At 43.0% G+C, this 20249-nt stretch overlaps 1 protein-coding gene across 1 annotated transcript; it reads right to left on the bottom strand.

Moving 5' to 3' along the window:
• Window positions 1-813: 813 nt before the first annotated feature.
• LOC311316401 (thread biopolymer filament subunit gamma) lies at window positions 814-18328 on the bottom strand (the record flags this gene model as incomplete). Its single annotated transcript, XM_084447242.1, has 11 exons — window positions 814-827; window positions 6072-6104; window positions 6432-6518; window positions 6931-6977; window positions 10062-10282; window positions 10942-11067; window positions 12024-12203; window positions 14300-14395; window positions 14516-14576; window positions 16833-17426; window positions 18300-18328. The coding sequence occupies 11 exons, from the start codon at window positions 18326-18328 to the stop codon at window positions 814-816; spliced, it is 1488 nt and encodes a 495-aa protein (XP_084303368.1).
• Between the last annotated feature and the right edge of the window lie 1921 nt (window positions 18329-20249).

Genomic DNA, 20249 nt, shown 5'->3' with positions numbered 1-20249 from the left:
TCTTCTGGCTAAGACCAGGGTAAAGATATGTTGAGCCTGCTATATTTACGTCATATTTACGTCACATAACAGAGCTTGACCTCTGTACAGTAGCAACATACAGTAGGTGAAGCCCTTTTGAGCCGTCTTGGTCTACAGTATGGTGGTCAAGAAATAAAGTGATGTGATGTGTATGCATTCAATTTCTTCTTATACAGTTGAAAGAACAGTACAACCGTATTTCAAGGGCACATACAGTCCAATATTTACACAGATAAAAACAACAGCAACAAAAAAAAAACCTTCAGCTAGACAGGTGCGGTGAAAGAGATATTTCCTCAGGCACAGTTGCAGAAATATCTGTCTACCCTTACATTCTCTCCTGCTTGTTCTTTCTCTATGAGCATGTAGCTTGAGTAAAAGCTACCAGTGCAGCTTGAAAAAGCCAGCCAGACTCAGGCCCTGCTGCTGCAGTAGCTTCCATACCTGTCTGCAGCAGGCTCCGGCAGGGCTTGAACTTAGCGATGGCATAGAAAGAACAGGGCTGTTTTGACGCATATTACGGCATCTCTGCACTTGCCTTGACTAGTCTCTATACTGTAATGTATGTAATTACTCACAATTTCTCATCTCATGGTATATTTTATCTGTCTCACAGATCATTTGACTTTATAAGGGTTATAATGAGATAATAAGTGAAATGTAGTTTTCTGAAACTAGATGGAGAGCTACAAAATATGTAAGAGCTTAAACAGATGAGTATCCTTTATCTGACTATCCTACATCCAACATACCCCAAGCCTCATCACCATTTCAATCCAGGTCTGAGGAGAGCTAAAACGAGACACCTGAAACATGAGATCACAGAGAGTACACATCACAAAAACAACATTAAGCCAAATGTCAGAAAGAAAAAACTAATACAGAATACACCCCTACCCCTTAATTAAACCACTCCCCTCTCTGTGCTGTGAGTGTGTAACGTGACATAGCACATGCAGAGACAGCAAAATATGGTCTTACACAATAAGCAATTGTCACACCAGTTGCAACTTTCTCTCATTGCATTGTGTAAGATGTTATGCCAACATTAGACAAAACATCTTGTGTTGAATAGTATAGGATGTGCAATATTGAATTTATATTGTTTAATAGTGGATTCTGATTAATCTTGCTACTGTAAAAGGTGATGAGAATTGCTAAAAGGTGGTTTGTAAATTAGTTTGATATAGGAGCATTTAAAGAAGTGTGCGTTATCTAACCAACTTGTGTCAGTGTTGTTAGTTGTAATTTTTATAGGTGCTGTAGCTGTTCTCACCCAAAGTCACAACATGTTCTTTTAAGTTCACCCCACCACAAAAACAACAACCCAGAGTAAAACTGTTCTGCTGCCAAAGACATGTGTGGAAAAACATGTGGTTAGCAGCATGTATGGCAACTGACACGTGGCAGTGCATGTCCTCAACATTAGAATTGAACTCTATTCAAATCTACAGTTACATTCAAACAAAGTAGAGGCTTTTTGTGGACCATCATACTGTACAAACAGTATTGTGAATATGGATTAACAATGTATTGGTAATTCATTACTAGGCTACTGGTTTACTTTGTAAATTATTGTAATTGTAGTTTACTCTTACAACATAGCCGACTGCACAGTACTGTATATATCATTGAGGACACTTTTGTCAACCATTGGAAATATAGCACAAAGGGTCTTCACACAAAACAGTACTTTTAGAGATACATCACTGTACTGTATGTCCTATATTTGTGACCACCGCTGGAGGTTTGTTCCTGATGTAGGGTAATTTGTTTTGTTTTTTACAGATTATGAAAGTGTACTAAATTGTAAGCTTTTCAAGTGATGCCATGCATTGAAATCTGCAACTATTTGAAGAAGATATGCTTCTGTGGATGTTACTTGGTACACCTGAAATCACTAAGCAGAGAAAAAGGGCTTCAAAGATTCAGAGCTGTTCACACTTCTCACAGGACATGGACTTTAATTACAAAATATGACTCAAGTGATCCTAAAACTGTTGTTTGTCATATTGAGTAGGTTCTTCGCAACTTAAATTTTCGTAATGTGAAAAAAAGAAAACAGTAAAAAGAAGAAGAAGAGAAGGAGGAAGAAGAAGAAGAAGAAGTAGAAGAAGAGGAAGAAGAGGAAGAAGAAGAAGAAGAAGAAGAAGAAGAAGAAGAAGAAGAAGAAGAAGAAGAAGAAGAAGAAGAAGAAGGAGACAACAACAGCAACCCATTTTTCCCTCTAGCACATTTTGAGAACTGCAGATATACTGTAAGGACCAAACCTCCAGTGGCTGTCAGTCACATTTGGACCATATTGCAGACATGAAACCTTGTGTTTCTTCATGTTTCCTGTTATCTGATAGTAGCCACAGTAACAGGGAAATAGCGTGACAAACTGGTAAGTGGGGGCATCACGCCTGTCTGTTTTTCTGTCCTCTTCAACATTGTGCAGTGTACTTCCTCTAGCCTTGCGTGACAAGATCAAAAGCAACGGCAGAGTTGATGATTGAGAGAGAGAGATAGCAGAGAGATGACCCCACTTCCTGTTTACCGCTACAAATGATCGTTTTACTCAAATACAGTAGACAGATTGCAAGCTAAACATACACAAAAAAGTATTGGTCACACTTTACAATAAGGGTCACAAAAAACATTAGTTAACTGTTAACTAATGCTTATTTTGGGTTAGGTTACTAATGTTAATTAATATTTTAGTTAATGTTAGGGTTAGGTGAGTTAACCTTAGTTAACATAAATTACATTAGTAAATGGTTAATAGAGACATTAGTTAACTGTTACTTAATGCTTAATAATGCATCAACTAATGTTTATTAATGTATCCTTATTGTAAAGTGTTACCAAAGTATTAAACAAGTTTTGTTATTTCTACATATTCAAAGTATTTAACATGTTTTGTTATTGCCACATTTGCCAATGCAACAGCTGCTGCCTTTCCTGTCTGTGGACTTATCACTTCTGCTTTCTGTTTTACTTGATGTGCTTTATATTCCTTTCATATGAGATTTTATTATGGATTTAACTTGACCTTTTATGCCTTATAAAGACTAGGAATAAGAGTTATTTATTGGTCCACTCCATTAGATTATATTTGGGCGTCTCCTTCCCGAGGGTAGTCTGGAAGCAGCCATTCAGGGAGGGTGTTGAGTCACCTGCTGTTTTGGCTGTATTTTTTCTGCCCTGGGTGCCTCTGAAGGCCAGTGCCCTTCTGAAGACCCCAGACTGATCACATTCCTTAATCTCCCTGTTGACGTTCGAGATTCCCCTGTAGCACCAGGCCAGGAACAGGGGAAAGTCAGGATGCTTTCTACATGGCAGGTGTGGTACAATAGCAGCGCAGGATTGGAGGGGCTACGTCAAGGCTCCCCAGCTTCCATAGCAGTCACTGATTTTTCTTGTGTTGGATCTTTGCCAACCTTGTCCTGTTGGCTAAATGTTGGCTTATATTGAAGCCTACCAAATGCCATCGTTTGAATTTTGTATTACTGTAGCCTACAAACTGATGCATCAATAGCCAACCGCACGAAATGCATTCAATTCAGATTCACTTTATTGACATAGAAAGCATTCCACTCTTACAGATGTATACAGATTCTCAGTTCTAAATTTCTTACTGTTCCAACAGACCACAAATAAAAAGAGTCATATTCATGATGAAGTGTTTATTGGAGGATGGTCTTTTTTGTCATACAGCAAAGGTTAGGCTGAAGGCACAACTTGTCCATTCCTTCCAAGGGACCTAGAAGGAATCAGGTGGATTCATATTCATCCATGGATTCGGAAATCACTGAAGTCTCAGTCTAAGGTACACAGGGGAGAAATTAGTACTTTGAGTCATCAGTGTACAATAAAATGCATTACATGTATTTTACATAACAGTAATTTAGCTGACGCTTTTATCCAATCCAATTGCATTTAACATAGAAAAAGCCAATGTACTACTACTTTCCAGAACTCACAAGTGCATCTCCTTTCTAAAGCAAGTGACTAAGAGCATAATCTAGTGCTGAAGGCAAAGGGCAAGAATATCAAACTAATAATACGTATTAGTAGGTGCTTAAGAGGGAAGATCGTGGTAGTACTTTTTGAAGGGGTAGTTTTGAGCCTGCAGTGAAAGATAGGCAGCGACTCTGCTGTCCTGACATCAGTGGGTAGTTCCTTCCACCATTGCAGGGCCAGGACAGAGAAGAGCCGTGACCGTGTCGATCAAGCATAGAGGCCTCGGAGTGACAGGGCAACCAGTTGCCCCGAGTTTGCAGAGTGTAGTGGTCAGGAGGGGGTGTCGGGTTTGACCATGGCCTGGATGTAGGAGGGAGCTGTTCTTTTCATTGCCCTGTAGGCTAGTACCAGAGTTTTAAACTGGGTGCGAGTTGCTACAGGGAGCCAGTGTAAAGAACGGAGAAGGGAAGTTGTGTGGGAGAACTTGGGGTGGTTGAAGACCAGGCGAGCAGCAGCATTCTGGACAAGTTCCAGGGGTTTAATGGCTGACGCTGGGGGTCCCAGCAAGGAGGGCGTTGCAGTAGTCCAGATGACAAGGGCCTGGATGAGCACCTGCGCCGTTTCGTCAGTGAGGAAAGAACAAATCCTCCTGATGTTGTAGAGCAGGAATCTGCAAGAGTGTGTAACAGAAGTGATATGTGCAGAGAATGACAGTTGGTCGTCCAGGGTTACACCCAGATTCCTCGCAGTCCGAGTTGGCATCACCAGTGTGTCTTCAATGGTGATGACCGGGTCCCTGTGTGGGTAGCCCTTCCTCGGGAGGAACAGCAGCTCAGTCTTTTCCAGGTTGAGCTTGAGGTGGTGTCGCCATCCACTCCGAGTTGTCAGCCAAGCATCCAGCTATGCGTGTCTCCACAGACGTGTGTCAGAAGGGGGAAATCACAGGACCAGTTGGGTGTCATCGGCATAGCAGTGATAGGAGAAGCCATGTGAGTGAATGACAGAACCCAGAGATATAGTGTAGAGGGAAAAAAGGAGAGGACCCAGGACAGACCCTTGTCGAACCCCCGTAGTCAGACTTTGTAGTTCCGACATCGACCCTCTCCATGTCACCTGGTAGGAGCGGCCCGTCAGGTAGGATGCAAACAGGGAACGTGCAGAGCCAGTGAAGCCTTTCTCCTTAAAGGTGGAGAGGAGGATCTGGTGGTCTACCATATAAAGTGCTGCTGACACTTCTAGGAGTCAGGAAGGAAGAGATAGAGTTTGCTCTCGTGGCATTTACTGGTTATCTCTGCCTCAGCCACAGCACAGGGCGAGAGGTAATGTTTTTGGTGGTGTGTGTGTATTCGTTTATTGGTTTGTTAGCAGGATTACGCAAAAGCTACCGGACTGATTTTCATGAAACTTGGTGGAGGGGTGTAGCACGGGCCAACTTAGAACCCCTTATATTTTGGAGCAGTTCTGAATCACAGAGCGGATCCACAAATTAAAACAAAACTTTGAGCGAAGCCAGCTCCCTGTGTGGGGGCATTAGAGACAAAGGGTTTTGGACTGGGGGAGACAGGGGGAGACAGGGGGAGAGCCTGGAGTGCACCCGCTCAAACATGACCGCCCATTCACCTCCATTCATTTTTTGGACAGACTCAGGAAAAATGTCCCCCATTCAATGTTGTGGATAGAAATGCCCATATTTCAATGTGGGAAGGTCACAGAGACACGGATCTCGCCCTAACAAATGCAGCAATACAAACATGTCCTGCTCGTACGCACATGCACAGAGCCATGAAATTGATTCGTGGGCAGAGTTCTTTGCTCTCTGAGCACCATTTCTAGCTGGATAATGACTTACAATGATCTATTAATAGTAGATGTTTCAAGGTCAGTCATTGAGCAACACACAGGTGTTTTATGAAAAGTGCCTTTAGAATGTTTTATTAACACTTTATTGGACACTTTCACTATGGCATGGTCATGACAGTGTTCCAAACATGATGTAAGATCTGTAGCAACTCAGGTATGATTCCAAATTGGAGCCACAGTAGCACAACCAGCAGCACATTTTGTGTACATGCATGCTGATATTGACATGGATAACAAACTCTCACCTGTGATGATCTCTTTGACTTGGATCCCTCCACCTACAGAGATACAGTACAGATAAAGATAAGAGTGGGAGCAGAGAAATGCAAATGGAAGAGTGTGTGTGTGTGTGTTGGGGGGGGGGTGAATGAAATAGACCACCATTTAACATTAATATATACATATTATATAATATATACCAGCAACCTATTGCTGGTCTTTTGAGAGCTTATTTATGAGCCATGACTTTCACATAAAATCTGTGCACAGAAGAAAATGCCACAATTTGTGCGTCGTGTATCGACATTTTCCCCAAGTTTCCCAGTTCCTATGTTCCATGAGCAGACACACAATCCTGTTTTGAGCCAGGTCCAGTGTGAACTTGCCTTCGAGGGCGTATCTGGCCCCACTGCGCTTGGGGTTAGGGGGTAAAGGGGAACACTGGGGGGTGCTGGAGTGAAAGGCATCCCAGCCTGTAGAGATGGAAATGTGCAGGTGAATGTCTCATCCGCGTTCCACCTCCCCTCCACAGTCCCCCTGGGCTCCCGACTTGACAACATACCAAACAGGATTGATTCAAGCTCCTGACGGCAGACTGTATTTTCTAAGGAATGTGACATCTCTTGCACACTAGTGAGTTGGCTTGAACATGCAAGCAAAATCTTAGGAAAATCTAAATTGCTGATGCAATTTTATATACTGTATGTACTTTTACAATTTTTTATGTACTTTCGAGAACTAAATAAAGGTTATATATAATAAGATTGGTTCATTGTTTTGTTCTGAAAGTTGTCATCTAGGCCCAACAGACAACTTTCCAAACAAAACAGGGTCAGGTTTGCAGTTGAACAAATAACTGACTTTGTCCTGTTATATTGATCCTACCTGAGAAACTGTAAGAGGTCTCTGTGAAGGCAGATGTCTCAGGCAATCTGTAGAAAAAATATGTAAATTAATATAATGATAAATGGAAACACTGTAGGATTAGGATCTTTTCCTGGCCCTGGGTTATGAATAGAGGGCAAGTCCACTCTTGTCTATTAATTTCTCTCTCTCTCTCGCTCTCTCTCTCTCTCTCTCTCTCTCTCTCACACACACACACACACACACAAATTTACACACACAATACAAAAATCACTCCGCCTTTATCTCATCCTTTGGCACATCTACTCACATTGTCAATACCTTGCCACATACAGATTTTATACAAATCTGTTGGGCAGTGTTCATGTAACACACCCCTGTTTAAAATTATTGTTTGGGCTAGCAAAACATTTTTCTCAAGCAACATCTTTCTTTGTCTGGTACTTACTTGTAGGATATTATAGAACAAGTGCTTATTGCGGATTGAAGACCACAGCGCCCTGAACATTATGGAGTGGAAAGGCAATCGCCATTACGCGTGGGAGTGCCTTTGTTTTTATAAGAAACAATATTTGTCCAAATAAATACATGGGTCCTTATGGGAGCACTAATATCTCAGAAAATGTGTAAACCTCCCCATTGGCTATGTACACTCATGCCAACGGCCTCTCTCCCTCCCGATGTCCGAAATGCCATCTCTCTGGACACTTTCAAATCCACCCTCAAAACTCACCTGTTTAATCTCGCCTTCAATCTCTGTACCTCTTGTAACTTTGTTTTGTAACATCAACCTGCCTAATGGACTCCAGATGGAAACTAGCCTCCGGGCTACAATCTGGCATATTTAAATGTATTGTACATGTTCATCAATATGCACTGTCCTGATTTTAAAGCCTCTGGAAACTTGGCTTGAAATAGTAAAAATGCATATATGATATCAAATGTTAGTGTCTCTTTAAGCATCCACAAAAATCTGAGTTAAAATAAACGTTCAGAAACCTTCGAAAAAAGTGTTAAAAAACGGCTCATTTTGCTCTCTAGACCATTTCTCAGGAATGTGTGGGCGCGTCAGATCAGGATTTGATTGACATTTTGATCCGCCAATGACAAACAATCTCATCAAAACTAGCAATGCACTATGCACAGTAACTAAAAGTCCCGCCGTATATGTTTGAGCCGTCAGATACTCAATTCTCAGAGGATGCAGAAATACAGAAGCCCTGCCATCTCCAAATAATTCATTTTAATCGATCACTGAATGGTGAGTTCCAAAATGCTTTTCTATCCATTAGTAGAATTAGATAGCCACAGCTAGTTCTAACCATACTAGCGCTAACATTATTAGGCTGCTAAGCACCTACAAAGCACTGAGTTGGCAAGCTAACAATGTTAGATTTCTTTAGAAAAAGGTGAGGTTAACAATAAACGTGGAACATTTACTTAAACTTTATCATTAGCAAGTAACTTACATGATCGATCTCTAGGCTCTGAGCATCGGGGAGAGGCTGAAGTGGAGGGAGAGAGGGTACTGCTCCAGCTACAAGACATAGCCGTTGTGCAAAACCCATGGCTTTCTGGCAGAATTTAATGAATGAGCGCAGCATATGAAGGTATGTTTCCGGACTGCTCCACCACGGCTCACCAAAAATGCGGTCGACTGTTTCTCTAAATCCAACACAGTTGGAAAACTAAAGAATGACTTGTTGTTATCTCACCGATGAGCACCCAGGGACAGCACAAACAATCATGATGGTGCACAGGGTGGGGAGATAGAGGATAGATAAAAATAGATACCGGTAGATGGATAGATAAAAATAGACAAAGATACTAGGCTGGATCAAATATGTTAGCTAACTGCAAATTTGCTGTCGACGAGGCAGATTTAGCGGGGAGGTAAGACTTACTAACGTGCATTTTTTAATGATTGGATCTCGGATATAATGACGTCACATTAAACGAATTAAACAACGCCCATTTCAAACCCACTGTCAGGATTGTTACAAAAACTTAAATGAGAATATTTCGAATTTTGATAGAAAGTAATTGCTAATACTTTTACATGTTGTTTATTATGTACATAATACACTAAATTACATAGTTAGAAGACTTTTGTGGATTTTAGTTTCCAGAGGCTTTAATAAACTAAACTAAATTTAAAAATGTATTCCGTTTGCCGATTGCTAGCATAGCACACAGAACAAGGGAAACTTAAAGGACCATACTGGTCTAAATAGGATTTGATCTCCTTAAACTAGTTATCACATTACCGCAATCCATTTTCCGAAGTAAAGCTCATTTTCAAAGATGTTTGCATTTTTGTGTTTTACTTACATTTCAAAAGTTGAACATGATGGCTTTAAAACATATCTTTAAATTGTTCCCTCGTTGTGCTGACAAACTCGTCCCAGTTAGTTTCAAATAATTTTCAGTAGTTTTCATGTTATATTATTTTTGTTCGAATTCGTTTAACTCCTACGCTATATTCTCTTATCCACCTACGTTAGATTCTCTACCCAGCGCTCCTAGCAACGGCTGCCATGTAAACAGGAAGAAGACAGACCATTGGCGTAGGCTGTGCAAAGAGGGTTAAAAGAAAAATAATAGCTACTGAAAATGATTTGAAACTAACCGGGACGAGTTTGTCAGCACAACAAGGGAACAATTTAAAAATATGTTTTGTAGCCATCACGTTCAACTTTTGAAATGTAAGTAAAACGTGAAAATGAAAATATCTTTTAGCATGAGCTTTACTTCGGAAAATGGATTGCGGTAATGTGATAAACGTTGGGTGAATAGTTTTAGGAGATCACATCATATTTAGACCGGTATGGTCCTTTAAGGAAAACCTCTCTAGATGACGTCCTGTGATGTTTTGCTATGATGATGGGAGGATTCCTGCTGTCGAACACATGGCTATGCGCTGTACTGCGCCTGCTCATCACGTAATATAACCCTGGGTTATGTCCATGAGTCATCTGAAACAGTAGTTGCGCTGCGCCGTGGAAAAAACGAAGCAACCTGCCTAGAGGTGAGTATGTTGTTTTGAAGCACAGTGGACCAGCATAGCTACAGTACTGTAACAGGTGTAAAAGCTGTGTCCTGGAATCTTTGCTGTGATGCAATGGGCCAACAAGGTTGATGATTCAACTTACTTGAGGTCATCTCCCTCCAGCAGCCTCCTGTATGTGGAGATCTCCACATCGAGAGCCAGCTTGACATCTAGAAGCTCTTGGTAGGCCAAGATCTGCTTGCAGAGGTCAGATTTGGCCAGCTCAATGGCCGATGTTAGGCTGGAAATCTGCACCTGGTACTCAGCCAGCCCCACACTGGACTGAGCCTGGGCCTCAGCCAAGCTCTGTTCCAGCGTCATATTCTAAAGAGATTGATGGTGAGAGAGAGAAGGAGAAGGAGTGCAAGACCCAGACAAGAAAACTGGGGGTGGGGGATCTGGCTTGGGATTTTAACGCACACCACTCTACTCTGCCCTCCCCACGGTGTGGTTTGTCTTGAAAATGTGAATGATGTTTTAATAAAGACCTCATACACAGATATTAACAGGAGCATTACAAAACAACTAGTCATGAACATGTGTGTGGATCTAACAAAATCTACTAACAAAGTACTTTTCTGTGCTAAAGTCAATCGTGTAATTTGACAGCCACGCCTCATCTGTGGTGATGGGAACTTTCAACATCAGTCAAGCAGAACGAGATTCAACCACTTCCTGTAAACAGTTTCAACAGGTTCCTGTGTGTACATGCTTTACAACTGGTTGGTTGGTTTCTGCTGAGAAGTTGTTAGTGGTATTCATTGTTTAGACCTAACGACTCTCCTTATGGCTATCTGTTTGGAATTATCAAAACAATGGGATGAGATAAGAACCCAAACAGTCAGAGTACACGCCTGTCTGTAATATTTTGTAGATTGTAGACAGAGATAGACAGATGACTCGCTCCACATGTATAATACTAAGAAGATAGCAGGTGGTAGATACAATGCATGTTATAAGATATGAAGGGAGAGTCCACTCACAGAAGTAAATACACCTTGGAGCTCTAAGCTGAGTGCCTGCAGTTCCTTCCTGGATCTAGCGATCTTCAGTTTAGTAGATGAGATTAACTCTGTACTCTTGATGTGAACTGTCTGCACCTCCATAATCTGTAAGAGATTAGAGTGGTTGTTAAAGGACTAGTTCGATATTTGGCATCATACTGTAAGCCCTGTTATAAGATTTAAAAATGTTGCGCTCTTGAGATAGTGCTCATTGCTCATGCCACAGCTAAGTACACAATGGATCGATAGAGATAGCCATTATATGGCTAGCAGATGGTTCTCTAGCACTATTATATCTAGCATTGATATTTTTAACACTGAGCAATAATATCTCAAGAGTGCAAAGTCTGTCAAAATGTTTATACAGTAGGCCTAGGTACAGTATATGATCGTAAATAACCTAATAACAGGGCTTATGATGCTAAATACCAAACTAAAGCTGAGGATACACTACAAGATATTATGCCCGATTTTATACACGATTCACAATCCTGCCGAGTCTGTCATAGTCGGCAGCAGTCTGCACTAGTTGGGGGTAGTCGGAATGGCATTTTGGCACAGAAATCTGTAAGTGTATGAGGGGTACAGATTTAAATCGGCAAATGTATGATGAGAACCGACTTCTCCCGATCCGAGTCGGAGCGAGTCGAAGCATATCAAACAAGTCAAGCGACTAGTCTCCATAGTGTAGCCTACTCTTTTGTTCCAACTCGATCCAACACACTGCAGACATTTCACTGCTTTCAATGCAATAAAGCAATGTGTTATGCAATAAACAAGTCATACTGAATCACTAATGATTTTAGACAGAGTGTGGTCTCATTGCATAGTGTAGTTCGGATCAGCAGTCACATTGGCGTTAATCAGCCTTTAACTCTAAATTACATTTGGTCATACTGCCAATGTAAAGTGAAATCTACCAATGTAAAGTGGATCTCTGTGGTGAGAGCTTCACTTTAAAATGCATTTTCAATCACTCCACAAGACAGAACTAAAATGGATCTGCGAGTTCACTCAATTTTAAATAAAGATATTGACCAATAGCTGTTTCTAGACCATGCCTTCAACTTGTAGTAAGCATCAGCTTCCTCCCGATGTTGCTGCACTGACTTGTCATACTCCATCCTCATCTTGTTGAGAGCAGAGGACATGTCAAAGGACCTGTCAGTGTCCACCTCAATCATGGACACAGTTGTGTTCATAGCAGTGGCTCCCAGCTTGGACAGTAGAGTAGAAAGTTCCTGTCATCAGACAAACAGAAAATGTATTTACAGTATGGAATTAAACAGACCAGGAAACAAACAATCTTTGGGCAAGGATACACATTTTAACTAAATCACCTGAATGTCCTGGAAAATAAATAACATTACATTATTAAATCTACAATGTTATTACATGCTTGTTAAGTACATGCCAAACAGACCACTTAGATCCTCAGGCACTGAACTTTTAACAGTTCCAAAAGCCAGGACCAAGAAACATGGAGAGGCAGCTTTTAGTTTCTATGCCCCCAACCTCTGGAACACCCTACCGGAGTGCCTAAGAAGGGCTGAAACAACGGAGGTCTTCAAGCGAGACCTCAAGACGTACCTTTTCGACCTAGCCTACAATCACTAGCTAGGACCCTGAGATACAGAAAGGCAGCCTCAAACCTACCTGTGAATCCTCTGTATACATTGATACTTGTCCTGCTATGCAATGTATGTATATCAAGTAGTGTACAGAAGCTGGTTATCCTGAAACAGGCTTGTTCTGACTGTTGTGTTGCTTCAATGACTCAGTGTGCTACTAACCGTTTTTCTGTCTCCCCTAGTGTCTCTCTCTCTCCCTCCTATCCTCTAACCAGGTCCAGTGTCAGCTGCGGAGCTGTGGATATCGTAGTATTTAGTACACACACACACATGTACACACAAGACACACATCAGTCCACATCCGGCTTTGGCCTGGACCTGATGCTCTTAGCCTTTCTTGCTCCGAAAACTTAATTTAAACTTAATTTACTATTATTTATTGTTCTTTAAATGTTCTTAGCCATTAGACAAATATATTCCAGGAGCCTGCCCCAGGTTGCCTGTTTCAATATCTGTGTGGTCTGAATGGCTCTATGTGCTACTAACCCTGCTCTGCCTTCCCTCTGCCTTCCCTCTCCCTGGTGCCTCTCTCTCTCCCTCCTATCTTCTAACCAGGTTCAGTGGATGCCCCACTGTCACCAGCAGACCTCACGAAGTCCGATAGATACCCCTGTGTCTACTGTGGATGATGTAGCATGTCCGTAGAATATTATCTCTCCTATGATGCTTTTAGCCTCTCTCACTCTGAAATGTAATTCAATGCAATGTATTGCTTCATAAATGTTCTTAGCCGGTAGACAAACATACTCCTGGAGCTTGCTCGATCGCCTTGTTGAGAGGGGTCAGGGAAGAATTTTTACAGCTCACTTATCTGGCCCCCGGGTGATTACTGTTTTTTTGCTTCCCTCTGGAATATGTAGAGAGTGGGTCGTATGCCCACCTCCCTTGTTCTCTATAAAGCGCATTGTGTTGCCTCTGGGTATGAAATGCGCTATACAAATAAAGCTTTGATTGATTGATTGATTGATTAGAGTACTACAAAAAGGGGGGCATTGGCCTAGACCCATGTGAGTTCGGGTAAGCTCAGGGTTACAGTAGGGTTGTGGTTAGGGGTTTGACCGGTCTCTGCATTTATGCTGGCAACCCATCCCTAAATCGCTCCACCCACGATCCTTAGGTGTACTCTCCGTGCAGGTCTGGAATTGCTCCCATGCTATGGTTTGTCTTGCTGAAAATCCAACCGAGCCAATCAACTTCCTTTCAAGCATGATTACCCTATCTTAAAATAGAATCCATAACCAACCCAAAGTCAGACTTTTTGCTCCATTCGTAGTTTGCCCACAGCCTGTACCAGCTAATGCTAGCACATAATATACAGTATGTGACTGTAGCTACTGTAAATAACGGCTTTATGTCTCCAGAAATGATGCATAGCAAGTCCAAAAGGTAATTTACACAAGCACAATAAGATGAGAGCATCCAATAATCATTTCTACTGTACTTTTACTGGCAATTTCCAACACAGTGAATGGTCAACCCCTAAAGTAGCTTACATACAGTAATCACAATAAACCTATATGTTAGCAGGCTGAATGGAGGGAAAATTCAGGAAGGGTCACAAGGCTAGATAGCTGAAACTAGTTGTCCACCTGTTGCGAGTTTAGTCCCAATTCTTATGAGGCCCTGCTTGGGATTCAAACAGGCTCTAACCTCGGTGCAATTAACCTTAATGTATGTGCCTGACATAATAGTTTAGTTGTCAATACCTCCTCCTGTGTCTTGGTGACAAATTCCAGCTCGTTCTTCAGACTTGTTAACTTGGCATCCAAATTAATACATAGCTCTGATGCCACCTCCACATCCTTGAGAGAAGAAGAGTCCATAGTAACTTAATCATCCAAACATCATGTTTGACAAACTGCATTTGGATCATATGAGAGAGCAATTCATATTATTTTGTTCTCTAGATGTATATAGTTTACCTTCTTCATGGCAGCAATGTCTGACTCCAGCTGAAATTTCACACCTTGTTCACAGTCAAATCTGCAAGATAACACGTTGTCAACCACTTACACAGTAATTTTGCACAAAGCACAGTTTAACTGACCTTGTCTAAGTGAAAAAAACAAGTATACACAGTGTTAAGGTTAATGTTAAGGACTTTAATGTCATCCTGTTTTGTCTTTTTGGCTGGACTGAGCAACAATGGGGCCAGCTCAATAAATACAAATGTCACTTGTTCTTTGTCATTTGGGTGAGTTGGTACAGTATGTCCTCTCCCCTCAGGCTTGGGGCTATCCTTTTACCACCCCGAGCCTGGGTGCGGGGGTCACCTGGGCTATATATCCAGGCACACCTCCAGAAGCCACGTCACCGTTTTATCATCCATGACCGTCAGGCCACCACGCATTCCATTGGGTGTCCGATATATATCGGACAGTCCTGGATGACGTGGTCTGCGGTTTGTTCCTCGGCGCCCCACTCTCACGCCGCACAAGATGCCATGCTCTGTGTATCGATGAGCGGAAGCGTCCGACGCTGGTCCGGAGACGATTAAGCCTGGAGGTGTACCACTCCACACACCAGGTGTAGTCCGCCCATCCTGCCTCACTGAGGTTAAGATCTCTGCATTGCTGCAGGAGATCTTGTGCAGCAGGCACAAAAGAGTGTCTCGACTTGAGACGCCGGGGAGGCTCCGTTGTTGCAGTGAGCCTGTCATGGAGCAGGTGGTTAGGCTCCGCGGCCCGGCAGGTGAGACGTGCTGTGGTTCCTGTGCGGCGGAGGCCAGCGGGCTGGATGCCTGCAAGGATGGGAAGTCAAATGTCACTGACTGACTGACTGACTGACTGATGTCTGTGACTAACTGACGGACTGAGTGATAAAGTTACACCATTGGTCATTGGTCGGCTGGAATGAGCCTACTGCTGTAGCTTGATATAACCAAGATGATGACGTGGGCACAACACGAGCCTCCACATCTCTCCACCTTCTGCAAACTAGAAATGGTGCTCAGAGAGTACAGATCTCTGTCCCTGAATGGATTCCGTGGCTCTGTGCATGCCAAAATTGAATGATCCGGCATCGGGCAGTGCGGTGCACTCCAGGCTCTCACTCCGCACACCCCAGTCCAAACCCTGTGTCTCTAGCACCCCCACACAGGCAGCTGGCTTCATTCTAAGTTTTGTTTTCATCCGTGAATCCGGTCTGTAATTTGGATCTGCTCCAAAATTGAATGGGTTCTAATGTGACCCATGGTACATCTCTTCTCCAAGTTTCATAAAAATCGGTTTGGTAATTTTTGTGTAATCGAAGACCAAAAAATTAATGGAAGTGAATGGACAGTTCGGCTGTGTTTGGGCATCCCGTGGACCCGACCCGTGATTCCGATCTGCTCCAAAATTTAAGAGGTTGTAAGTTGGCCCATACTAACTAGAATTAGGCAAAAAGTACCTGACCGAGTTTCATGACAATCGGTCAGGTACATTTTGCCTTATCCTTGTTCAAAAAATGAAGGAGGTTAATGGCTTGCCGTGTTTGGGTGGCCCGTGGACCCGAACTGTGCTTCGGATCTGCTCCAAAATTTAATGTGCTCTAGGTTGGACCATGCTACATGCTTCCACCTAGTTTTGTGAAAATCGGTCCTGTAGTTTTTGCATAATCATGAAAACAAACGCACACACACACATAACCGCATGCACACGCATGCTACCGAAAACATTACCTCTCGCCCTGCGCTGTCACTGGGGCGGAGGTAATTAGCAGTCATCTGCCTATTTGATTTAAGTCTGTTCACTCAGAACAGCTTTGCATACAGTACTTATCATACATCCGTCAAGAAATCGTGGATATTGGTTTACACAACTCAAACAAATGAAACATCTGTGATCTCTGGCTCAACACTGAGATTGTGAAGGCACCGGACGCTATCACCAGGCTGAGAATATTATCGGTGCAGCCACAGGTTTTAACCTGGTCTTGTTCTCTTTTTTTTTGTCTCGAACGCAACAGCTGGGCCAGCCGTATAAATGTGAATATCTGTGACTGACTGACTGATGAAGTTACACCATTGACTGACTGACTGCCTGCCTAACTGACTGACAAAGTTACATAATATAAATGTTTTCCAAATGGAACAACAGCTATCTGGCATTTTGTATAACAGGTAAAAGTTGTCTTGTCAATGGTGACCAATGGATGAAGACTTTGTTTCGCACAGCAGGTGGGTGTTCCCATATGCTGCGACATCATGTGAAAACTATGAATGCTCAGTGTGGCACAGACACTGCAATTCCCACTTACTTGGCCTTGAGCTCATGGGCTGTTGCACGGATATTGTCCAGCTCAATCTCCAGTTTGATGGTGTCGAGGGTGAGGCTCTCCATGGTGATGCGGTACTCACTGAGTTGTGCCTCGTACTCGGCTGTGGTGGTTCCCGTGGCTTCAGGCCCCATATCAGAGCCCCCTGTCAGTTGGGACAGCGTGGCTTTCAGAGTGGCGTTCTCTTGCTGGAGGGCCCTCACTTTGGCCATGTAGGAGCAGAAGCGTTTGTTGAGTCCAGATAACGTGTGCTTCTCTGCCTCCCGGGTCAGAACAGGAGCCACAGATGGGCCCATAGCTGGGCCTACTCCACGGGCTGAACCAGCGCTGAGTCCCCCTGCTAGCATAGCGTGGCCCATGGCAAAAGCAGGGCTGGCCGTTACTGCTCCTCCACCACCCCTTCCAGCCAGAGCGCCACCAAATCCCAGCCCACCCCTAGATCCCCCACCCAAGCCAAGACCCAACCCCATCCCAGCCCCCATTCTCAACCCAAGTCCTCCTCCTAAGCCCAGACCCAGCTGTGCCCCACTGCCTCCTACCCTTCCAGAGAAGCCGGGGCCACCACTTCCCAACATCCTAGAGGAATAAGACATAGACAAGGGCATAAGGACTACCATAGCACAGGCAGTAGAGAAAGAGATGGAGCCAGAGTGTGCAGAATTCAACCCACGAATCTGGGCTTTTATACTTTAGAGCCAGAGGGGAGTAAGGAAGAAAAGTGGGAGGAGAGGAAAGGACTAGGCTTGTCACTATGCCAAAGCATAATTTGCTGCCATGAGTCATGTGTATTTAGACCACTCCCTTCTACCTGGAGGCTACTGAGGTTTACTCTGAAAGTGCATTCCCCTTAAGGGACAGTTTTACGAGCTTCAGCATCTCCCCAGATCATATTGATGAAAAGGCACATACGTATATCCAGAAAATCTTTCAAATACTGTATCTCTCCTGATTTCACCTGTGGTATTAAATTGAGCTATAAGCAGGCAACCTTTTGACCGGACACGGTCTTCTGAAGAAGAGGGCAGGTCTGTGCTCCTGCTCAGATCTCGCGTTTCCGTAAATGGCCGTGTAATTTCCGCACGTGGCGCAGATGAATCGTCACCTATAGCGGCCGTATGTAGAACGTTTGCGCAACCTGCGTGTGTTAGTAGGGAAGTAGACCTATAGGTCTATAAACCTATGACTCTATAAACCCCTGACAAGTTGACTGATCATAGTCTACCTATCTCAAATAAACTTCCACAATGTAGACTATAGATACCCATAATGTTCTTACAATACTTGAGCCTTATTCTATGCTGGAGCCTCAGAGTCTATGATACACTTAGCCTCGATGTGACCCCAGAGATACGCTGCCGCTCCTCTAATCTGGGGTCACGTATATAAGGATATAGAAAAGGGTGACCGAACTATTCCAAACGGCGAATTTCAAATCTGAAATTCGCTCACCATGCATCCCTGTAGATGTCTTTTGTCATGTCGGGGCCTTGTCGGGTCGTTTATAGGTGAAATAACCACTGTTATAGCCTATTTTTCACTCACTGTACCTTCGTTTCTTTTTCTATGCTCTACCGGAAATAGCGCGCGCTCTGTGCGATAGGTCACAGTGCTGCCAACAATCGGTGAATTTCAGATTTGAAATTTGCCGTTTGGAAGAGTCCGGTCACCCTTTTCTATATCCTTATATACGTGACCCCAGATTAGAGGAGCGACAGCGTATCTCTGGGGTCACATCGGGGCTATGATACACTGTAACACACATAAACTACAGTATAGCCTACTGACTCATACAGGCTGGCCTACTCTCTGTGGGCAGGATCACTCACACACACAACCGCATAGAAAATGAAAGGAGAATTTCATTCAAGTCCGAACGGGGGTCGGGTCAAAGCATGGTTAGCCTATACTCTGTGCTTATAATGACACTAATCAAACTGCTCAAGATAGAGATAGATAAATAGGCCTACTTAATTGATCCGGAAGGAAATGTAATAAAAGCACATAGACAGATTTTAGGAAGAGAGGACAATGTCCTCCTCTTGACATTTGGCCATAGCACACCCTTTAATGGCGCTGCACCCCGACACGAGTGGGATGCAAGGGCCCGCTCACTGCTGCTCACAGCCCTAGTTCAATTTTCATTTTTCAAAGGAGCGTCTACAAAAATCAACAGTTGGAAAAACGAGTCCAAATAGTCAAAGCTCTATTAACATCAGGTATAAAAATGCAAAATTGAAATGACGCAATGAATTACGTATTCTTCTATTTACTCACGTCATTGATACAATTAAACTGATAAAAGTTACACGGACCCATGGACATTTGAGAGTCAGGGTAAATTACGTGACGTGCAGGCACATACGCCGCAAGCACACCACTAGCGCTTCACGAGAGGTCAGGCGAAAATAGAGCATTGTAAATCTGAAAACAATGAGAACTCCTGCACAACCTGCATGGATGGTGCATGTCTTTTGTCAACACAAGCCTACACAAAAGTCGAGGGAGGGACGTAAAGCCAAATAATTTATACAGGACATTAAAAGGAGACCAATGCAATGCAGAGCAGCCATAATATTACAAATATAAATACAAATATTTACAAAGGCTTCCAATGCTCGTCTATTGTAAACGTCATTATGAATACAGTTATTAACCCGTGCATGTAGGCTAAATACTATTTAAAGTAGCCTATGCTACGGTCCAGGCTGTGAGCTCTGCTTATAATGTGAATGTAAACAACACTGCTGGAATGCATAATCAGCACATGTCTAAGGTGCTTTGGCAACTACAGTAGCCTAATGTTGCATAGCTAGCATGAACAGCCATTGTCTCCTATAAGTAAAAACAAAAACAAACAAACAAAAAACAAAACAAGTGTGCCCACGTGTAATGGTGACTGCCTATGTTTCCACTCCATAATGTTCAGGTGGCTGAGATACAAGCTATGCAAATTATAGCTCATCGTATGATTGGTTGCTCCATGGGCAACTTCTCTGTTGTGCACTCTCCTGTTAGTCATGTATCTCTTATGAAGTATCTAGCCCATGTTTACTGCTCTGTATATGTTCTTAGCCAATAGACAAACATTTTCCAGGAGCTTGCTCGATCGTCTCGTTGAGAGAGGTCAGGGAAGAATTTTTACAGTTCATTTTTCTGGCCCCCCCGGTGAAACTGTTTGTTTTGCTTCCCTCTGGAATATGTAGGGGTTGGACCTATGCCCACCCTCCCATTGTTCTCTGTAATGCTTTATTGTGTTGCCACTGTGTATGAAATGCGCTATACAAATAAAGTTTGATTTGATTTGATAAATGCTTGATGTGCAGTGTTTTCCTCAACATCTCTAAGGTGAACTGATCTCCCAGTAGTCTACCACTTCCGATCAATGTAGAAAGTTCTCAA

The sequence above is a fragment of the Borostomias antarcticus genome, assembly GCF_949987555.1.
Source record: "Borostomias antarcticus genome assembly, chromosome: 12".
Lineage (NCBI taxonomy): Eukaryota > Metazoa > Chordata > Actinopteri > Stomiiformes > Stomiidae > Borostomias > Borostomias antarcticus.
Note: the sequence above shows the minus strand (reverse complement) of the source record. Positions and strands in the feature narration are given on the sequence as shown.